A 19,383-nucleotide genomic window follows, 5' to 3' on the forward strand; every position below is an offset into this window, starting at 1 on the left:
TCTATATAGTTAGAAAAATAAGTAATAAAAAGTAACTTCAGCTGTAGCCTCAAAGCAATAGTTTTTCTCTGCCAGTGTCAGTGACCCACTTTTGAAAGCTGGAAGGAGTATGAAGAGGAAAGTTGGTTATTTAAAAATAATTAGAAAAATTAAGACCAATAGAAAATTTGCTAAAGACTGGCCATTCTATAACATACTAAAAGTTAACTTAAAGGTCTCTTTTTCCCATTTGTGCTGTCAACAGTCTGTGCTATGTTGGATTTCTTTTTTCTTTCCCCCTAGCTGCTTTACATGAGTATTGCAGTGTGTGGAAATTGCCTTAATGTATTATGCACTGTCATATACAATTATTTAAAAATGAAGTATTGTGTATTTAACCTATATACTATAGTTAATGGACTTTCTGGTTATAGGATATGTCTGCATAACAGCTCAATAGATCCAATACCCATGTCTGTAATCCAGAATTCTCAGGAGCTGAGGTTTTCTGGATAAGGGGTAATTAAATAAAACAAAATAAGATTGTTTTGCCTCAATTAAGGATTAATTATATATTAACTAGGATCGAGTACAATGTACTTCTTTATTATTACAGAGAAATAGGAAATCATTTTAAAAAATTTGAATTATTTGAGTAAAATGGAGTCTGTAGGAGATGGCCTTCCCCAGTTATTCACAGCTTTCTGGATAATGGGTTTTTGGATAATGGATCCTATTAATAATATTGTCGATTTCTGGCAGTGTTACCAGAAGTGTTACCTGAAGGAAAGTCACCACAGATATGATAAGCTTTCAGAGGTTTGACCATTAGAATATGTCGTCAGATTTAGGCCAGTAAGTAGGCCAAGTGCACAATTATTTATGATAACTTTTCAACTTTACAGCTTTAGTTGTCATCTGGAAGTTTGTTCTCAGCATCCACTACCCTCTGAAGCCAAAGCCTTTCAGATATTCCTAGAAGAGTACATACATCCATAGGGTAGTATTGCGCTTGTAATCTAATAGCAAATTATGGATTTAGCCTTGAGACCTAGGGCGAGTGTATGCGCTGACCTATGGCACGCGGAGGGCTGTAGTGTGTGGCCTCGTGTGTGCATGTTCAGCAGACCCTTGAGGATCACACGTCTTGTAATAAGCCTAATAGATTGGTTTTATTTAATCATCAATGTTGCTGCTGTTCTCCCAGTTCCATAAAACATTCTGCAGGTTGGCAAAACACTGATCCTATTGATCCTGTAGCTCTGGGATATTTATGTGCCTGGTCCCTGTTAGTGCATAAATCCAGCGCTTCCTCCCACCTTTCTGTATGCTCGGTAAGTGTGCTGCTTCACAATGCTGGAGGCCAGCCAATGCATCACTCCTGTGAAGGCACCGGCTTATTACACGTTAACCCTGTACTACTGGAACCTTACACATGCATTACACAGCCTCCCATCAGATACCCCTGTAGGCCATCATTCTCATCAGATATTCCATGATAGGCCTCATTCTTGCTGGCTCACACTACCACACAGCATTAGTATTAGACATCTTGGTCATTAGAGCAAATATGGTCTTGGTTTGATTATTAACAAGACTTGTACCTAGAGTACTGATTGGCCCAGCAACGTGCATCCAACAAGGGTATAGACTGAAAGGGAAGTTAGAGTTTGTATACAGAGAGTTTGTGTACAGATAGAGAGGCTTTTAGATAGAGACCAATGTAACTGGGTGGCGCTGTGTTACAATAAGTTTTCCAGGGAGAAGCCTTACACATTGGATTGTATGAAGAAGGTAGTGGGGTAACCTTTTGATTTGGAGGCTTGGTGGTGCTTAGGTAAGTGGGACTGAACTGAGGATGACTTGATTATTGCCTGAGAGTGCCTGCGCTAGGTAACATGTCACACAGACTGTGCATATGACTTCTGCATATACATTTTCTTTTAGGATCTCATTTCCTCCCAGCTCACTGTTGCATGTACACCACCCCCATCCATTCCTATCCCCTCTCTGCTTCCTCCATCCTTGGCAACCCAGCCTGACTGGGAAAGCATGCGGCCTCCAGCCAGCCATCTGCTAAGCACTTCCTGTGCCATACAGTGTGCTCTCCCCCTGCAGAGAGACCGCTTCCCCTGCCTCCCTCGGCTACATTGTCTCCAGCTCCTCTTCTTCCTCCCTTCTCCAGTTTGCTGTGGTGGTGCTGGGGTTACATTCCTCCCTACCAGAATTCTCTCTCCTATCAACAGCCATAGGTTACTTCTCTACCTGCCCTATCCTGTAACAAGAACACCTCACACCTACTATTCCCCCACAGGTTAACTCTTGTATTTAACTTCGATGCTTGCTGACTGAGACAGACAGTAGGGATAGTTAACCTGAAATAAAAGGCACAACTCAAAGTTAACTGTGCTGGTCACTTAAACTTGATACAATAATTCACTGTATCGAGTTTAGCTCATTACTAAAGGATTTAAAGCACTTTATGTGCTTTGATTTAAAGGAAGAATCATAAAGCAGAATGCAGTCACCGCACCACATTGGTGGTTCAGTGTCCCAAACCCATAGCTAGGGAAGGAACAAACCAAACTTCCTTGCAGAAATGAGCGCATGCCGAAAAAAAAAAAGTTATTTCACGCAAGGATCTTGATGCATTTATGACATGTAGTGGTGAAATGCAAAACAGTTCAGAATCATTGTGTAAAATAATTCCTTTTAACCACTCAGCCAAGGCTGACTGTGTGCACAGTCGTTTCTGTGTTTGTAGCTACAGCCGCAACAAGAATTTACGGTTGTTGAATTGAAGAGCAGGTATCAGTGCCAAGTGAGACAAGATTCAGAATAGTTGTATCTGTAACTGAGTGTAAGGGGAAATAATGGGATTGTCATGCCTGGTTAATAAGGCATTGGGCAATTTAAAAGCATTGTGGCTTACAGGAGCTTAGGCAGGACTCCCGTGCCAAAACAGATTCCCCTGTGGCAAATCAGATTTTATATTAACGAGGCAACATTTTTACTTCACCGGTATGCTTTTGCACTGTAAGTCAGGTACAGTTGGGATTATGTATGCAAGCATCTTATTGGCTGCTATGGGTTCTATATAGGGCAGAGACTCTTTTCCCATACACAAGACCTTTCTGATCTGCTGGTTAGGACTAGTTTAACTAGGCATAGACTGTAAGATTTGGGTTATTTGACAAGCTTGCCAACCAAGGATAATTTTTCCTGATTTTGTCATCAAATCCAGTTTTTTCATCCAGGTATCAGATAAGCAGGGCCAATAAACTGCCCTCAACAATGTTTATTGGCCACATGTATTGTTGTGATTTCTAGGTAAGCTGGAAGCTATGGTGTGCCTTTACACAGAGTAGAGTGCGTTCCTGGTCGTCTCCTCCGCTCCTCTCAGAGCCTTCGTCTTTTTACACCTTCCACATCCACTGCGCTTTCTCGTCTTAAACCTTTCTATCTCACTGCTCCTTACCTCTGGAACTCTATCCCTGAATCCCTCCATAGAGAACACTCACCCACCCACTTTTTAAGATAAGACTCAGCTGTTACCTTTTGGAGCACTAAAGCATTATTGTGCCTAGTCCTGCACTTAAGGGCACATGCCCATACCTAGTGCACTTTTACCTCCCAACTTGTGCCTGTATGTTACCCAACCACTTAGATTGTAAGCTCTACAGGCAGGGACCTCCTTCCTACTGTGTCTCATACCACATGGCACTTCCCTGTGCATTTATATGTATTTATTATAACACTTGTCCTCCCTGTATGTAATTTTGTATATTGTAAAATTGTACAGTGCTGTGTACCCTTGTGGCGCTTTATAAAGTTATACATACATACATACATACATTTACAAGCTATCACTGCACTGGATCTGTAATTTGGGAATATGCCTAATACTGAATCATCCACTAAAGTGTTCAGATGAATCAAATGCTCAGTTGCAAATTCAAAATTCAGTCACATTCAGTTGTCACATGACAAGAGGTTTGGGATTTGTCTGAATCATGCAAAAAGTGCCAGGATTCGGATAAATCGACAAACCAAATCCTGGATTCGAAGCATCCTAATTTTTTTCCTCTGAAATCTCTTGCATGGAACAGGTTGCATGGAAAAATTGAACAAAATAAATTGTCAAATGTTCTTCCCTACTCTTCTTACACTACAAAAAGAAAACAAACACGAGTAAGGGGAAAAAATGCTTTAGAGGTCATCCCAGATTTTTCTTATGATCTATTAACCTTTGCTTATTCACAAGCCTTGATTTGGGGAAGATGGGCAAAATAATTTGTTTTCTTTTATTTATTTTTTTAAAACTTGACATCCTCTTAAATAACAGAATGGAAATTTGAATGGCAGCCCATACCTGGGGTGATGCCATTATTTTCTGTGTAAGGATGAATCTTTTCTTTTGGGCTAAATGAGAGAAGCCATTGGTATTTTATTGGCCATAGATAATTTGTTTATAAAAGGATTTGTGTAGCATTTTACTACTTTACTTTACTACTAAATTGTTATTACTCAGTTAACAAATATTGCGATTTACAGACGTTTGCTGTCGCTCTTCCCACTTCCAGCAGTTATTAACTAGGGTGTAGTATTTTTATATTCCTTCAGAACATTTTACCTTTAATCATTCTTTAGATTTGCCTGGCTAATTTTTCTTTTTTCTTATTTTCATCCCACGAGTCCTACAATATTCCTTTACAGCAGTGTGGCATTTAAGCTGTTACTCTGCAGAGCAAATGAAATGATACACATTCTCTAGTTAATTAATATCACATTAGCAATGCCAATTATACTATCCAGAATTGAGATAAAACTGCCCTGCAAGAGTTTTTATACAGGGATTAGAGCCCTTTGATTTCCGCTGCTGCCTGCTGCCCCCTATAATATCCCCCCAGCTCCCGTGTGATATGTTAATAGCCCATTGAGCTGCCTGCCAGGGGAGATGTCGGGTCGCTGTCGGGTCGCTCGGCATGTACAGGAAGCCGTGTAAAGATAATCCAGATTTAGTCTCTGGAGAAACTGTTTACACAGAGGGATTAGAGAGGGATTAAAGCTAACCCGACACTAGATTACCTCCAAGTGTGTAAACACAGCCAGAGGCGCTGACACACAGGCCGGGACACTTCTACAGGGGACTCCACTAATAACACACACATCTTTAACCCCTTCTACTGAGGATAAACAAAACCAGCACACATGTCACTATGCACTTACATACATAAAGGACAATTCATAACATGGCTATTATTGTTAGTCACCTTTTCTTGTAGAAGGCTTGCACACTGAATTGTTACTTAAAATCCTTTATTCACTGTCAAAGCATTAAAAACCGCCTTTGACGGTGAATAAAGGATTTTACACAACAATCCAGTGTGCAAGTCTTCTACAAGAAAAAGTGTGGATTCCTCCACTGGCGACTGGTAAGGGGCATCTGCACCCGGACCACTTTAAGAATTGGGTGAGTTACTGCCTGCTATTGCTCATTGGGAAACCCCTGTGTACTCCCTCGTTTGTGCAGGTCTCGGGTGATTTGCACCCGGATAATGATATTTACGAGGTGAGCTTCACAAAAGTTTAATATACTGCTTGGGCTACATAATCTTTGGAACCTATTTTTCGGTAAGCCATGCATTTTCTTTTAACAGAAATTGTATCATTGTTAGCCAGACATGCTCCATTCACAATCTAAGTGAAAGTGAGCTTGCTCAGTTACATGAATATACCATTAGTTATACCAGTGACATAGAAGGTACAACATGGCACAGTAGCAATCTACACAAGGCACACAGGATAGCTGTGGGAGAGAATAGAACACAACTACATGGGAGTTGGGGGGGAAGCAAACTGCATAGTGAATAGGGACACAGCTGCCATAGAGGTAAAGCAAAGGAGGCACCACTGACTATAATGAGAAGCAATTCACTAGAAATGCCTGTCATTTTAATAGGAGGTAAAACACCACGTGTGCTACTACCCTAAGACCTCCCTCTGTTACAAAAATACAATAAAGGCTACTGAAAGTTGGTATGGAAGATATATTTTACAATGCAGCTTTTCAAGGCAGAACAACTTCATCTCTTTCTTCAGGCAAGATAACTTACCATGAAGAAGGGCCCTAAGTGTTACTGAAAGCTTGCATTGTGATGCTGCACAGCCAGGAAGGTATCACTTTTACTGCACCTGCTAGGTGACTTTCCCATGGTGTAGGGGGGGAATAAAAAGCTCCCTCTTTGGGTCACAGCTCTGCATGAACTCTCTGCACAAGTCATGTCTACCTTTCATTTGGTATACAAATACACAACACAACAACAGACTTGTTGTGTATCAACACAAACCATTTGTTATAGTTAAATATAATGACTGAATCAAGTGGAGCATCTGCTTGTAAAGGCCTTTCTTCTTTATGCTGAAAACAATACTATAGAGGTATGGTTAGATATGTATCCCTATACATAAGTAACACCACTTCATTTGCTAATGTCCAAATTTTGGTACACTTTTTATTCACTAGGTACAGCGCCGGCCACTATAACATCAGTTGGATGTAGGCAGTGCCAAATGTTACTGCTGTTTATATAGGCCTAGTCCAGTAATAAGAAAGGAACTGTCCTAGGAAGCCTTCTGGTACCTTGGCAGACCAGTCAGGCATTTATCAAAGACCGTACAGTTTTGCCGATAACTCCTTAAACTGACTGTCAGATTTTCCTTTATCACCAGCCATATAGATGACTATATCAACTTTGGTGTAGCCAGCCATTTAGAAGAAAGGATTAACTTCCCCGTCTTTGTGGAATCATTGGTCAGTATCTCTGACTTGCAGTGCCTGGGCCTGGAATTCCTGGAGTCTTAATGTTCTCCATTGGTCCCTAAATATTTTCCCCCAATCCCAAAATCTGTATATAGTAGGGATGCACTGAATCCAGCATTTGGGTTGGGTTTTTGCCTTTTTCAACAGGATTCAGCCGAATCCATGTACCCGGCCAAACCAAATCCTTAAAATCACATGACTTTTTGTCACATAAACACAGAGGCTGAAACTTTTAAATGTGCAATAGCCTAATTTGCATATGCAGATTAGGGTTTCTATAAGTATTCGCTTGAATCTTTCACAAAGGATTTGGGGTTTAGCTGAATCCCAAAATAGTGGATTCGTTGCCTCTCTTGACTTCTGCTTAAAATTGCACATAATATGTGTGGGTATGACCATGATAGGAACTTAAGTAAAAATTGAATATACTTGTTAATGCAATGTATAATATTGAAGTGCTAAATTTTATATTAGATAATAAGTCATAGATGAACAATGCGAGATACTTCAAGCTCAACTACTTTTTCAGCACCCTTTATTTTACTCTGCTGCAAGATTGACTATTGACACCAAATTATGTCATTTTTCTCTCTACAGAGAAGAGAAGGAACGCTGGATACGTGCAAAGTATGAGCAAAAGCTTTTTCTGTCACCGCTACCCTGCCGGGATTTACCTCTGGGACAGCAGCTTCTAAGGGCCACAGCAGAGGAGGATTTGAGAGCTGTAATTTTGCTTCTTGCCCATGGTTCCAGGGAGGAGGTTAATGAGACCTGCGGGGAGGGAGACAGGCGCACATCCCTACACCTGGCCTGTCGCAAGGGAAATGTAGTACTCGTGCAACTGCTTATATGGGTGAGTGAAGAACAGGCTTTAGGTGAAGCTTCCATTTCATCTGATAGGCATAGATACCACACTGAGGAAAGAAAGTGGATATAAAATATCTCTGATTTTAGGATGTTTTGCCAACTAATTATAATTGGGGACCCATTGGGAAAAAAACACAATCTAAAGAAGGCATGTCTGGCCATGACCCCCCTCACACACACACACCACATACCACATCCCGTTCTTGCCAAAAACCAAAACCTTGGTTTATACCCATCCCTTTTGCAATTCAGGACCATCATGTCATTGCATTCTACCGCTGAGTGTGTAAGTGCATCCTCTTGTATTTTCAGCAAGGGTTTTGGCACCTCATGTTTTGTTGAGGGGCAGGACATTCCCAAAGTGTAAATGGGTTACTGCTATATAAATAGACCAAAACCAAAGCCATATTAGGAGCGGGAACCAAGTTTGTGCTGCAGAGCTATCTAATGTCTTACTTTGACTCCTTTAACCTGGCTCTTCATAATAATATCTTTTCTTTCCACAGTACGGTGTGGATGTGATGGCAAGGGACTTCCATGGAAACACAGCATTGGCGTATGCCAAACAAGCAGTGACGTCTGAGGTGCGGGAGTTGCTTTTGCAATATGGTTGCCCTGACGAACAATTTGTGCTGATGGCCACGCCAAACCTGTCTCGGAAAAACAACCGCAACAACAACAGCAATGCAGGGGGCAGTGGCCTGATGCCCACCTTAATCTGACAAGCCCCTGGTGGCGCAAACAGACTCCAGCACCGCTCATCCCTCACAGAGCAGGGGGAGGAGTCAGGAAAGAGATGTGGGTGGAGCTAAGGCACAAAGCACCAAGTGCAGGAGAGCCCGAGTCTTCACAACCATTTGGGAGGGAGAAAGAAAAGGGGGAAAGGAGGGGGAGGATGGTAGACAGAGAGCTGTCAGTTATCTGCACATTTCACCTCTACCCCAGCCGAACACTTAGGCTCTGCTCTCATCTGACAAGGACTGCTCCACATAAATCACGTGCAGGCACTGAGTTTGTCAGGTTTGAGGCTCCAATGATGCTATGTGTCAAATCACTTGGAGCTAATCTGTCCTCAGAGAATGCTGGCTTCATTACACTTGTATAGTTGAGTTCCCTCAGCCTGTACTGCTGTTTAATAGGACATGATTACTCATCATGTAGAAGGGAGCATATTAGCTGAGGAGGAAGCGCTCTCCACGCTCCGCTGATTACAGGGATGTGATTGCAATATTCTTACAAGAATCATATTAGCAGAGACATTCTGTGTCCCATCTTCAGACTTCTTGTCATAATCCCGCAGCGCTGCAAAGTGCCAGTTCCACTGAAACCACCCCAAAAAGAGAGAGAGAAAAAAAATATATATTGATTTATTTTATAAGTGAATTTTAGAATGGATAGAAGAACCTTATTTTATCTGGCAACATTCTGCATTGTGATATATGGTTTTAGTCATATGCTTTTAAAGGCCATTCCCAGTTTCAGAGGAGGAGGTTAAGAAAAGTCAACTGTCGGCCTCCTTTTTGTTATACGTTTGTGTAACATACCTCACCCATCATCTGGAGCGCAGCAGGCAAAGCTGTTTGCTACAATGTTGTTGGCAGTCCAAAAGAAGTAGTTACATGGTTGAGTGCTTTTATTTATGTTTTCCCCCCTTCCTGCTATACAAATACATTGGGCTAATTAGGAGCCTATACTGGGCAGTGGATTTGCAACATATGCAGGGAGGGTTGATTGGCGTGCAGAGAGAAATCCATATTGATGTGCAGTGCGGCAGATAGTAACGCTGACGATATTTATGTAGCGTGGCACTTCATTTAAATCCTATCCATTTAAACCCTACAGATCACTGTGCATTAATGAGCAAAATATGATGCCCAGGGTAAATTTATATACAAGCATTGCCTATGGATTTAACTAGCAGTGCTTGCTATATGCTGGTTACCCTCACAGCACATGTGTTTGCCTTGGGCTCTTGTATCGAAGTTGGCACCAGGGGGAAAAATGGAGAAGAAAGTGCAAAAAGTATATGTATAACAATTGTTAGATGTCAGGGATGTCCAACCTGCAGCCATCAAACTCTTATTCAAGTAAAATTACCCCCCTGTTGTTGGGGCTTTTATTGGGCATCCTTGATTTATGTAATTTTTCCCCTTCAGACTGACACTTGTTGAATTGCCAGGGGCCTCTTCTATCCAAACTCCAGTCCTGTATGTATTAAAGTATATTACTATTACGAAGCTTGTAAACTAACGTAGAGTAATGTAGTTTCTAAATTGTATATTAATGGGTGGGGCATTCTACCAGTCAGGAACATATTCATGTACAAAGACATATTTAAATACATAGCTCTGCACTGTATAAAAAGGTCGAGAAGTATACACTGCCACACAGACAACCTTTCTTTATCCAGTCTGGGATACGGCATTGGCATTCTCTGGCACTAACCCACTCATCCCACAGATAATTTTTCTTTTCTCCTCCATGTGTTACATTGCTACACATGGACTGGGGGTTGCCGTATAGCTTTCTCCCACAAAGTCATTATTCCATGCGCAGCAATATCAGCAGCAACCCTAGTGGCAAAACCATGGTGCTGTTGCTTCTTTTGTCTATGGGAAATGCCTTACCTGTCGCAATATGGCAGATGCCATTTGTATGAATTGAGTGCAAATATGCCAGGCAGTAAAATATGCCTTAATACCTAAAATGATGTGGGAGGAAACACAATCTTTGATTGATGTACATTTAATTTTAAACTTGAATTTGTTAGGAAAAATGAAAGGTTTTCAGGAACATGTAAAAGCCTCTTTGGATGCTCCTTTACTAAAAGTTTGGGTTTAAATAGAAAAGCACTCACCCATATAACAACTTCAGGTTTGTATGTATATATAACTATGTATACCAAGTCTAACACTGAACACTGACGCCATAAATGGAATGTGTGTGACATTTGCTCTTGTCCTGGGTTCTATCTATATGTCACGGTGCAGTTTGGAACTAGTATGAGTGAATTTCCAAGAGTGTTTCTTCTCCATGTATAGATACTTAGCTACAGGTGAGTGAAGCTGAGAGATCCATCTGCTTTCAGCCCATTCACATGATGGCAACTGAGCGATTCCCCTGGCTGGCCAATGTTCAGCACTCCCCATCTGCAGAGTGGAGTTAACTGCTCTGCATAGAGATAGATTTAACCCTTTGTTATGCACACTAATCTTGTGAGATTGATGTTTTGTGAGTGAAGTTTTTTTCCTTGTCTAGAGGAGCAGGAGAAAAAATTAGACTTTTTAATTCCCTGCAAAATGGAAATATTTAGTGGGGCCACTGGACAACGCTACAGGCAGATAAATAATTTTTCATTCCATAGATCATGTGACCACTTAATTCCCACTTAATTCTCATAACACGCTGGAGCAGTGTGACAGAAAGCAAACAGTAGGGCTGTGTTCAGATCATTCATTGCTCCATCTACAACCCTGGGAGACAATGCAGGGAGAATGCCATTTGTAAAGGTCCATAGGAAGAGCAGTGGATGACATTTTTACGGCTGGTTACCTGACTTTGAAAGGGACATGTTATAACCTCATTTCATTTCTTAAATTCCCCTGCTTCACTTTGCACAACTACAAGAAAGCACTTCTGGGCATAGAGGAACCATTGTTTGAGCGCAGACATCAGCGGGTGGTGATGCCTTAAAAACAAGAGAAGAAGCCTCCTAGATGTGGCTATAGCATTACTACCATGAGACTGAACAGTGCAAGTTGTACACTCTAGAGTATCTGTAACAGACCTCGGAATGTAATCTCCCTCAAAGACCTGCTCCACCTGCCACAAAAATTCTAACATTTCAGCAACCTAAAAGCTCTCGGCCGTGCAACAGCTCCACATTTTTGTATCTCCCTTCCCTAAAGTGATACTTGACTCTCAGGCAGGACAAATTGACAGCCTGTGCTCACACAGGGACAGCAAGTCAACACTACATTGATCAGAGTTCTGGAGCAGCTATTTAGGAACAAACAAAAAAGAAGGAAAAACTGTTTTTCCAAATCTAATGTTACTTTTCCATTCCTCAAAGCAGACTGCAACCCTCACATCCCAATGTCCCACCCCTAGTACTGCGTGGAGAATAAGCCACTTGTTGCTATACAGCCTGGATGATCCAGTCTCGTTATAGAAGCATCAGCACTGCAGCAAAAGGGAAATCGTATCCTGGTTTAGGAAGAGTATGTGATGTATGCAACGCATTGTTAGCACCTCTAATAGAGTAGTGGGGAATCCGTGGACTCACGCTTTATAACAGGGCTCTCCAGTCCATAGCCAGGCATCTGCTGTGAACTCCATCTATCAGCGTGCTCCTTTGCTGTTCAAGGAGGTTGAGAGTTGCAGTTCAGAGCAGCTGGAGTTCCCTGCCTTAGAGCATCCATCCCACGTGCACACGAGGGGCACCTTTTATTTAATTTTCTATCCCTTACGACCAGTTGTGGAGCCAGTCTCTGGCCCGTGCCGATGAGTAGAGTGTATCTTATTTTCGATCACTGCTCGGCTTCACCTTTAGGCCTAGGTGAAATGAGCCGAGTGCTTGTTTTTATTTTTTATTTTTCGGTGTCTCTTGATTATGTTGTCTAAGTTATACAGAATTCTTTTTGTATCGTGTCTTATTAGAGGATGCAAAATGTATGTAAAATAAAAACCAAGAAAAAAAAACAATTTGAATAGAAAAAAAATTGTTTGTGTGTTCTGTGACTCTGAAATGTTAACACTATGACCCTGCTGCTAAGGATTCTGGGTTGGGACCTATATACAGAACTCTCTAATCCTGACGGACTTTACTCTCATCATCCACTTGGGCTAATGTCACCCGTAGAGAATTTGGCCTTGCTCCCAGCTGCTGCCCCCCCATGCACACAGTACTGGTACTGATGCCACGGGTAAGTGTACAGTATAGATCACTGGTGATTTTGCAGACACCAGTGCACTGCGTAACAGGGGTAAAAGACTGTTGCCCCACAGAGAGATTAGTCGCCTGTGCTAGATCTCTTCTACAGCAGGCAACTAATCTAATCTAGACTAATGCCTTTCCACCACCAACAAAGTGAATCACCGGTGGAAAGGCAAATGTGTTGCTTTGTTTTTCAAAAGTGGCACAAAGTTACTCCTGCAGGCAACTTCGCATGACTTTAGAAAACGAAGCAACGCGTTCACCTTTCCACCAGTGATTCACTGTTGCTGGTGGAAAGGCATTTTGGAGAGATTAGTCACCCGCTGTAGCAAAGATTTATCGCACCCAACTATTCTCTCAAAGGGACATTAGCCTAAGAGAAAGATGGGGCATCCTTTAGGGGGGGCCCAACCTTTTTTTACTTGTGAGTCACAAGCATGAACAAAGAAAAGATATTTGGGGGTACCAAATAAGGTCTGTGATTGGCTGTTTGGTAGCTATGTGCACTGCTGGTCTACAGGAGGCTTTGCTTCCAAAAATTGTCTTCAAGTCACAAATTAAAATGGGCACCTACTTTAAGGCCACTGGGAGCAACATGAAAGGGGGAGGTAAACAACATGTTGCTAATGAGCCAAATATAGCTTGTATCTGGCGCATGTTTTGGCCTTGTGTGCCATTGCCCCTAAATATGCAAACACTGATGCTCAAGCCTGGGTTACTAAGGTGTTGCTGGACTACTTGGTTAATGTGTGATGGGGACTGTTGTCCAGCAACACTAGGCTGTCTGATAACTTGTCTCCAATCTTCAGGTCTAGGTGCCTAATGAATGTAAATGAATCCTCAAAAAGAATCCTGCAGTATGTAATGTTACTTATAAATATGCTGTTATGTCTGCTCTTTTTATTGCATAATAATTATACTGATGTCACAGATACACATACATTACCCAGTTCTTTTGCTAACATCACAGACACAAAGCCTGTCAGTAGTGCCACTGTAGCTGGGGGCCAGGTCCAGACTGGAATGGAAATAGGCCCTGGCATTTCAGCTACATAGAGGCCTAAACAGCCCCCATAGATTGTCAGCCTGGGCTTGCTGTAGGCCTGCAGTCTGGACATTCCTGATTCATACCAGTTGCCACTTTAGATCTATTTTATTGCTAGTGGCTACGACTGCTCTAAATCCAGCCTTGTGGGTTTTTTTCTCATGGTTTGCTGTTGAGAAACCTAAAAGAAAAGTCAAGTCACAGAGACAAAACATAGATACATTGCCAGTATTTTTGTTTATATTAGCGATGCAGTATACAGTAGCTCACATACACAGTTATATTGTGTTTGTTTTCATGATAGCAAGGGCTAGTGGCAGGGCCACTTCAAATGTGGCTCCCTGAGAGCTTTGGCAGAAAGTAGCTCTGGTGGGATGGCCTCGCGAGGCTTTTTCGGCGATTTGCGCGAAATCGCGCCGCCGCGTGTGCCATCCCACCGGCATTGTCGCCGGCGGGATGGCAGGTGAAGGCAACTCGGGGAGATTAGTTGCCCGCGAACAGGGAGTTTTGTCACAGGCGACTAATCTCCCCGTGTGCCAGAGCCCTAATTGGGCTCAATGTGGAGTTCTGGGTGGACCTTGGCCTAGGAGAGTCACTTCATAAGGTTGTCGCTGCTGGAGTAATTCACTTTTGTCCAATACGGTTTATCATTTCTGTGGTGGATCCAGACTGGTCAACTATAGGTTCTAGGAAATGCAATAGGGGCTGCTTTACAGTGCCATGGACACTGTTTATTGGGTTGGGATGCAGGGGCTATTAGGTGCCTGAAACGCAACAGTTCATTCATTTTGTGCCCCTTGTACCTGGTGTTTTAAACCAGGTGCAGTGATTGCTTAAATTAAAAAATTCAGTTCTTCTTATAAATATATATTTTTACCAAGGGTGAATCGCTCTACACACAATGCCTCCAGGAAAACCCAAGGCAGCGGGAGTAACTACTACCAAACATGCACTCAGAGAAACCTCTCCATGCTTTTCCTGGATGAACTACTGTCGATCTCTGCATAACTTTATGGAGCAGAAGACTAGCATTCCCCACCTTGGGATATGTAAGCACCTTGGATAAATTAAGCACTCTCTTTAGTACAAAGTTTTAAGGATATTGCCAAAAGCATGGAGGTAGTTCTCAAAAGGTGGACTAACCCTTTAGGGTACAGGTTGACAGGGCTTAAATAGCCCTTTACTAGCCCAATGATTAGTGACTGTCTATAGAATCTTACAGCAGCCCCTCTGGCATTTATTGTATGTTTATATGCTTTGTTGCTCAAAGTTGCCATGCAATGCACAATGCATGTTTTACCAGTGATTTGCATTAATTATAGTAGCTTTGCTATTGTAGGTTTTAACTTTTTTTAACAAAATAATTTGCCAGCTTCATGTTCACACTTCTGTTGCTGCTGCATGTAGGGTTGGCACTTTTTCCTAGAAAAAATAATCCAGGCCTATATCTGTATCTGTTTCCCCCTACTAATACCTTTAGTGTAAAGCTTTATTACCGGAAGTCGGCGACCCTAGTTGCATGTGTAACAGCCTTGCTGCACAGGGCCTTTAGCTGTAGGGAAATGCTAGGAATTCGTACTCTGACAACAGCTGAAGGATATACAGATGTGAACTGTTCGTGTTCCTCCCCACTACCCTTCTTTACAGCAGTTACAATATCACCCAAAGTTGAACACATTATAGGCAGGTATAAGAGAACTAGGTGTAGAATCTGCAAATCAAGCCTGGGGTGATCCTAGCAGCTTTCTCTTTAATCTTATAGGAAAGCCAGGGCCGACTAGGAATAAATGTAGAGTGAAAATCTAAGAGGCCACCGTATGAAAGGGAAGAGAAAGAGAACAAGATGAAGACATGGTGAGGAAAAGGGCTGGAAGGAGACAGCGGGACCCCCAAGTGAGGAAGGTGAGATTATTTTAGGATGAATGTACACAGATTTAATATAGGGAGAGTGTGTAAGAGCGGTGGGGAAGCCAAGGGGAAGAGTGATGTTGGAGGAATAATCTAAATCTTCTGAATTCACAAATGTTACTTTGCAAAATGAGAGCAAAAGACAAGTCCATTTATCTCCACTATTCCTCATTTAGAAAAGCCTTTTATCAATCCCAAATTAACAATTTTCACTTCGAAATCAGCGGTGATTCTTCTCGCCCTATGACTGCTCAGCCGCAGTGTTATGAGTTATCTGAGGGTCTGCGGATGCTCGTCCTGCCTAGTAAATGCACTATTGACGAGTACATTAAATGCTAATGGCAGCTTAATAGTGGAAATGACAGATTCCCTCCAGACATCGATCGTTGGGGTAAAATACAGAGCTCTCCAAAGGTGAGAAGCAAGTTACTGTACCCATGTCTGTCGGCTGGACCCTGCACTCTCACACAGCTTCAGTAGGTGCGTATCCTCGGATCCTGCCATCCCTTGGGCACAGACATTTCACTGCTACATTCCCTTCTGAGAAGGAAAATACTATACCATGCACCTTATCCCCATCTACTTTACTGAAGAACTGCAGATCGTCTTCAATTAACAGAAATTAAGCACTCCCATTACACCATGTATAGGCGATGGCAGATTGATTGTTGGGCTGTTCTGCCTACTGCTTACATGCCCAAACCAAGCCATAATATTTGTGATTACCTGGGAACACTAGCCCAAGTGATATCAGGGATGTAACTACAGAAACAGGCCCTGTGTTTGCAGGGGGGCTTAGGAGTGTAAGGGCCTAAATAATGAGCAATTCCAATAGATCTTGGTAGGATAGGTTAATTTACCAATGTTTTGGGGCCATACATTGAATTTATTGTGGTTACACCACTGAGTGTTACTCAGTTTACATAGACAGATGTGGTAAGAAGACATTGGGGACATTTTGAGTGAAAACATTTGCTACAGTTGTGAAGCTTCCTATCGCTGACTGTCTCAGCACCATTTGGACTGCTTGGAAGAAGTGAGAAGCAAAAAGCTGATCCCAAACTTTGCTCAATAAAGAAATAAGTCTTGGCACCCCTTACACTGAGCACTGAGCACTGGGTTGTTGAAAAGAAAAAATGTGTAGACAATGGTCTTAGCAACACCCCATTTTCCATTAACTGAATGATGGGGTTCATGTTATCCACATTCTATACTCATTCCTGCTCAATATGGTGATGAATCAAAGTAATGTGTGAGCCCCTACCTATCACATAGTGGTAGGACAACTGATGGAAATAGTAGCTAGTAGGGTAGTATGTTGTTAGTAGCTGTGTGGGTCTGCACCAAATATTGGTTTGCTTCATTCCAAAGCTTTAATATACAAAATTAATTAGGCATAAAATAGTAACAGCTGCAGAACTATATCTTACTCTTAGGCTGATGCCACACGTGGCGTTTTTACGCTGCGTATTTTCTAATTCTCTGAACTAGGCTGAAAAACGCCATAGTCAGGTGCTGTGTGGCTTGTGCAGCATTTTTAGGCCGAGGAGAAAATATGCAGCGAAAATATGCAGCGTAAAAACGCCACGTGTGGCATCAGCCTTAATCCCTTTAGAGCAGTGATCTTCAACCAGTGGCTCATGAGGTACAAGGTGCTCCCCAACCCCTTGGATGTTGCTCACAGTGGCCTTAAAGCAGGTCCTTTTTTAATTCCTGGCTTGGAGGCAAGTTTTGGTTGCATAAAAACCATTTGTACTGACAAACAGGACCTCCTGTAGGCTGCCAGTTCACATAGGGGCTACCAAATAACCAATCACAGCCCTTATTTGATTCACCCTGGTACATTTTCTATGCCTGTGTCGCTACCTAACTCTTTTTACATTTGAATGTGACTCCCAAGTAGAATTTCTGGGGACCCCTGCTTTAGAGTCTATAGAATACATTTACTTTTTAAACTAATAAACTGAATCTCAAGACCCAGAGCCAGGCCCGGATTTGTGGCCCCGCCGCAAGCAAATGTTAACATTTTGCTCCCATACGGAGCAATGGGGACATCTCCCCACTGCTCCGTATGGGAGTTCTAAGTTAGGCGCTTGCGCATGCGCATTAGCGATAGGGATTGTTCGCGCATTCACAAGTTAGGCGCATGCGCATTTGGGTTTACGCGGCGGGCGTGGGGGGGCGCCGAATGGGGGCGGCCTTGGGGCGCCCCAAGTAGAAATCCGGCCCTGCCCAGAGCAAAAGAAAAGGTGATACTGTAAACTAAGGACAATAAATCTGGGGTATCCAAGCTGTTACTCTTCAGCTATATTGCTGATATTGCAACTCGTAGCAGCACCCAACAGCCAAAACATGACATTTCATGGTTAGACATTGCATTGGTAAAATGGCCTTTTAGAGAATGACTGCTACAGTAATTTCTTTTTCAGTTTAATAATGTTATTTACTTATAATTACATCTGATTTTTCTTTTCTGAGCAAATATGCAATTAGAAATGAATTAATTGTAAGACTGAGAGTCTGACATCGAACCATATCTGACTAATGAAAATGTTTTGTACAAATGAGTCCGGCTTTATTCCCTTGCCTCTAATATATTCCAGTACTACAAGGCCAGGTTGCTGTCAGAGGGGCAATAAGGCAACAAATCTGCTTTGAAAGGCAGCACCTACAAGCTGGTGTCTCTTTGAGGCCATGGCGACTAACTAAACCAGCCATATGAAGGGACCCCTGATCTGTAAAACTACAGGGTCTGTTTCATCCAAGCCTAGACCACCATAAGCTTTGTTGGTGCATTGAGCTTTGGTTGGCTGGCAGTGAAAGGGTTTGCATTAGTTCCTGCTCTATTCAATGCAGGAGGAGTCCCGGGAAGTCTTACTGTAGGCAGAGAAAGAGAAGTCTAAGTGAGTTTGCAGATTGCTCAGTGGGGAGGGCAATGTGTGAGGATTGGGAGAGTTTAATAGGATCAGCTCAGTGTAATCCTGTTTTATCCATTGTAATTCAGGCAGCCAAGAAGCCTAAAAACCAGAGGGAAGGGACTTTTATCCGCTCAGGGGGCAGGAACAACAAAAGGCATCAAGTGGCAGAAAATCAATTAGAAAGAATCCTCTTCTGGGACAAAATCCAGCAGGAAAAAGAGCATCCATCTAACATGCAAAGTGAGCTGTGCTCTGTTGGGCATTTCAGCATGGCCGACCTTCCTTCCTTCCTGTTCAGCTGGAGCTCTGAGGGCCACTTTCAGTCCTGTACAGTTTTATCCCCAAAATTAGATTGTTCTTTCCCATGAGCTGTGCCCCTTCCACCTTCCGTAGCAATCTCTGTCTGTGTCTATCAGTTGGTACAATGCACTGGCATGGGTGGGTGCTGTAAAGCTTTGATAGAAACTCTTTTCTCCTTATCTAAAGATACAGTTACAGCTTTGATAAATGTAGGTAGGCCTATAGTCTTCCCCACGTTTTCATGGATTCTACCTTTTTCCCATAAATGTTTGAGTACCATCAGTATTTTACTGGATTTGGACCAAAGGTTGCAAGCATGAAAGACAAGGCAGCCATTAGAGGAAAGGAGTCAGGACAGCCCTAATTTTGCCCTAAATGTGTCCAGAGGGGGGCTCAGCTGCACGCCCTGTACCCGGGGATGACTGTGTTACTGCGTAGTGACAATTATCATTACATTTTCAGCATTGTCTGTTTTAGTAGCATTGACAAGTAGCTGCTACTAGTAGCTCCGGGTGTCTTCACCCTAATTCAAAACTTTAAATTACCCTGGCCTCTCAGCTAGTATATTTCAACCTTATTATAACACCTTTTAATAAACACTTTGCTC

At 42.4% G+C, this 19,383-nt stretch overlaps 1 protein-coding gene across 6 annotated transcripts in view; it reads left to right on the forward strand.

Annotated features, from left to right (window-relative positions):
* agap1 (ArfGAP with GTPase domain, ankyrin repeat and PH domain 1) overlaps positions 1 to 12,380 on the forward strand; it is a 242,127-nt gene extending 229,747 nt beyond the window's left edge. For all 6 annotated transcript variants that reach the window (XM_004917871.4, XM_004917872.4, XM_002931998.5 and 3 more), the window contains 2 exons: positions 7,400 to 7,655; positions 8,176 to 12,380. In XM_004917871.4, coding sequence (XP_004917928.1) covers positions 7,400 to 7,655; positions 8,176 to 8,391 — 472 coding nt within the window. In that variant the 3' untranslated portion in view covers positions 8,392 to 12,380. The remainder of the gene's footprint in view (positions 1 to 7,399; positions 7,656 to 8,175) is intronic.
* The last annotated feature ends 7,003 nt before the right edge of the window (positions 12,381 to 19,383 follow it).

This window comes from Xenopus tropicalis, chromosome 9, assembly GCF_000004195.4.
Source record: "Xenopus tropicalis strain Nigerian chromosome 9, UCB_Xtro_10.0, whole genome shotgun sequence".
NCBI lineage: Eukaryota > Metazoa > Chordata > Amphibia > Anura > Pipidae > Xenopus > Xenopus tropicalis.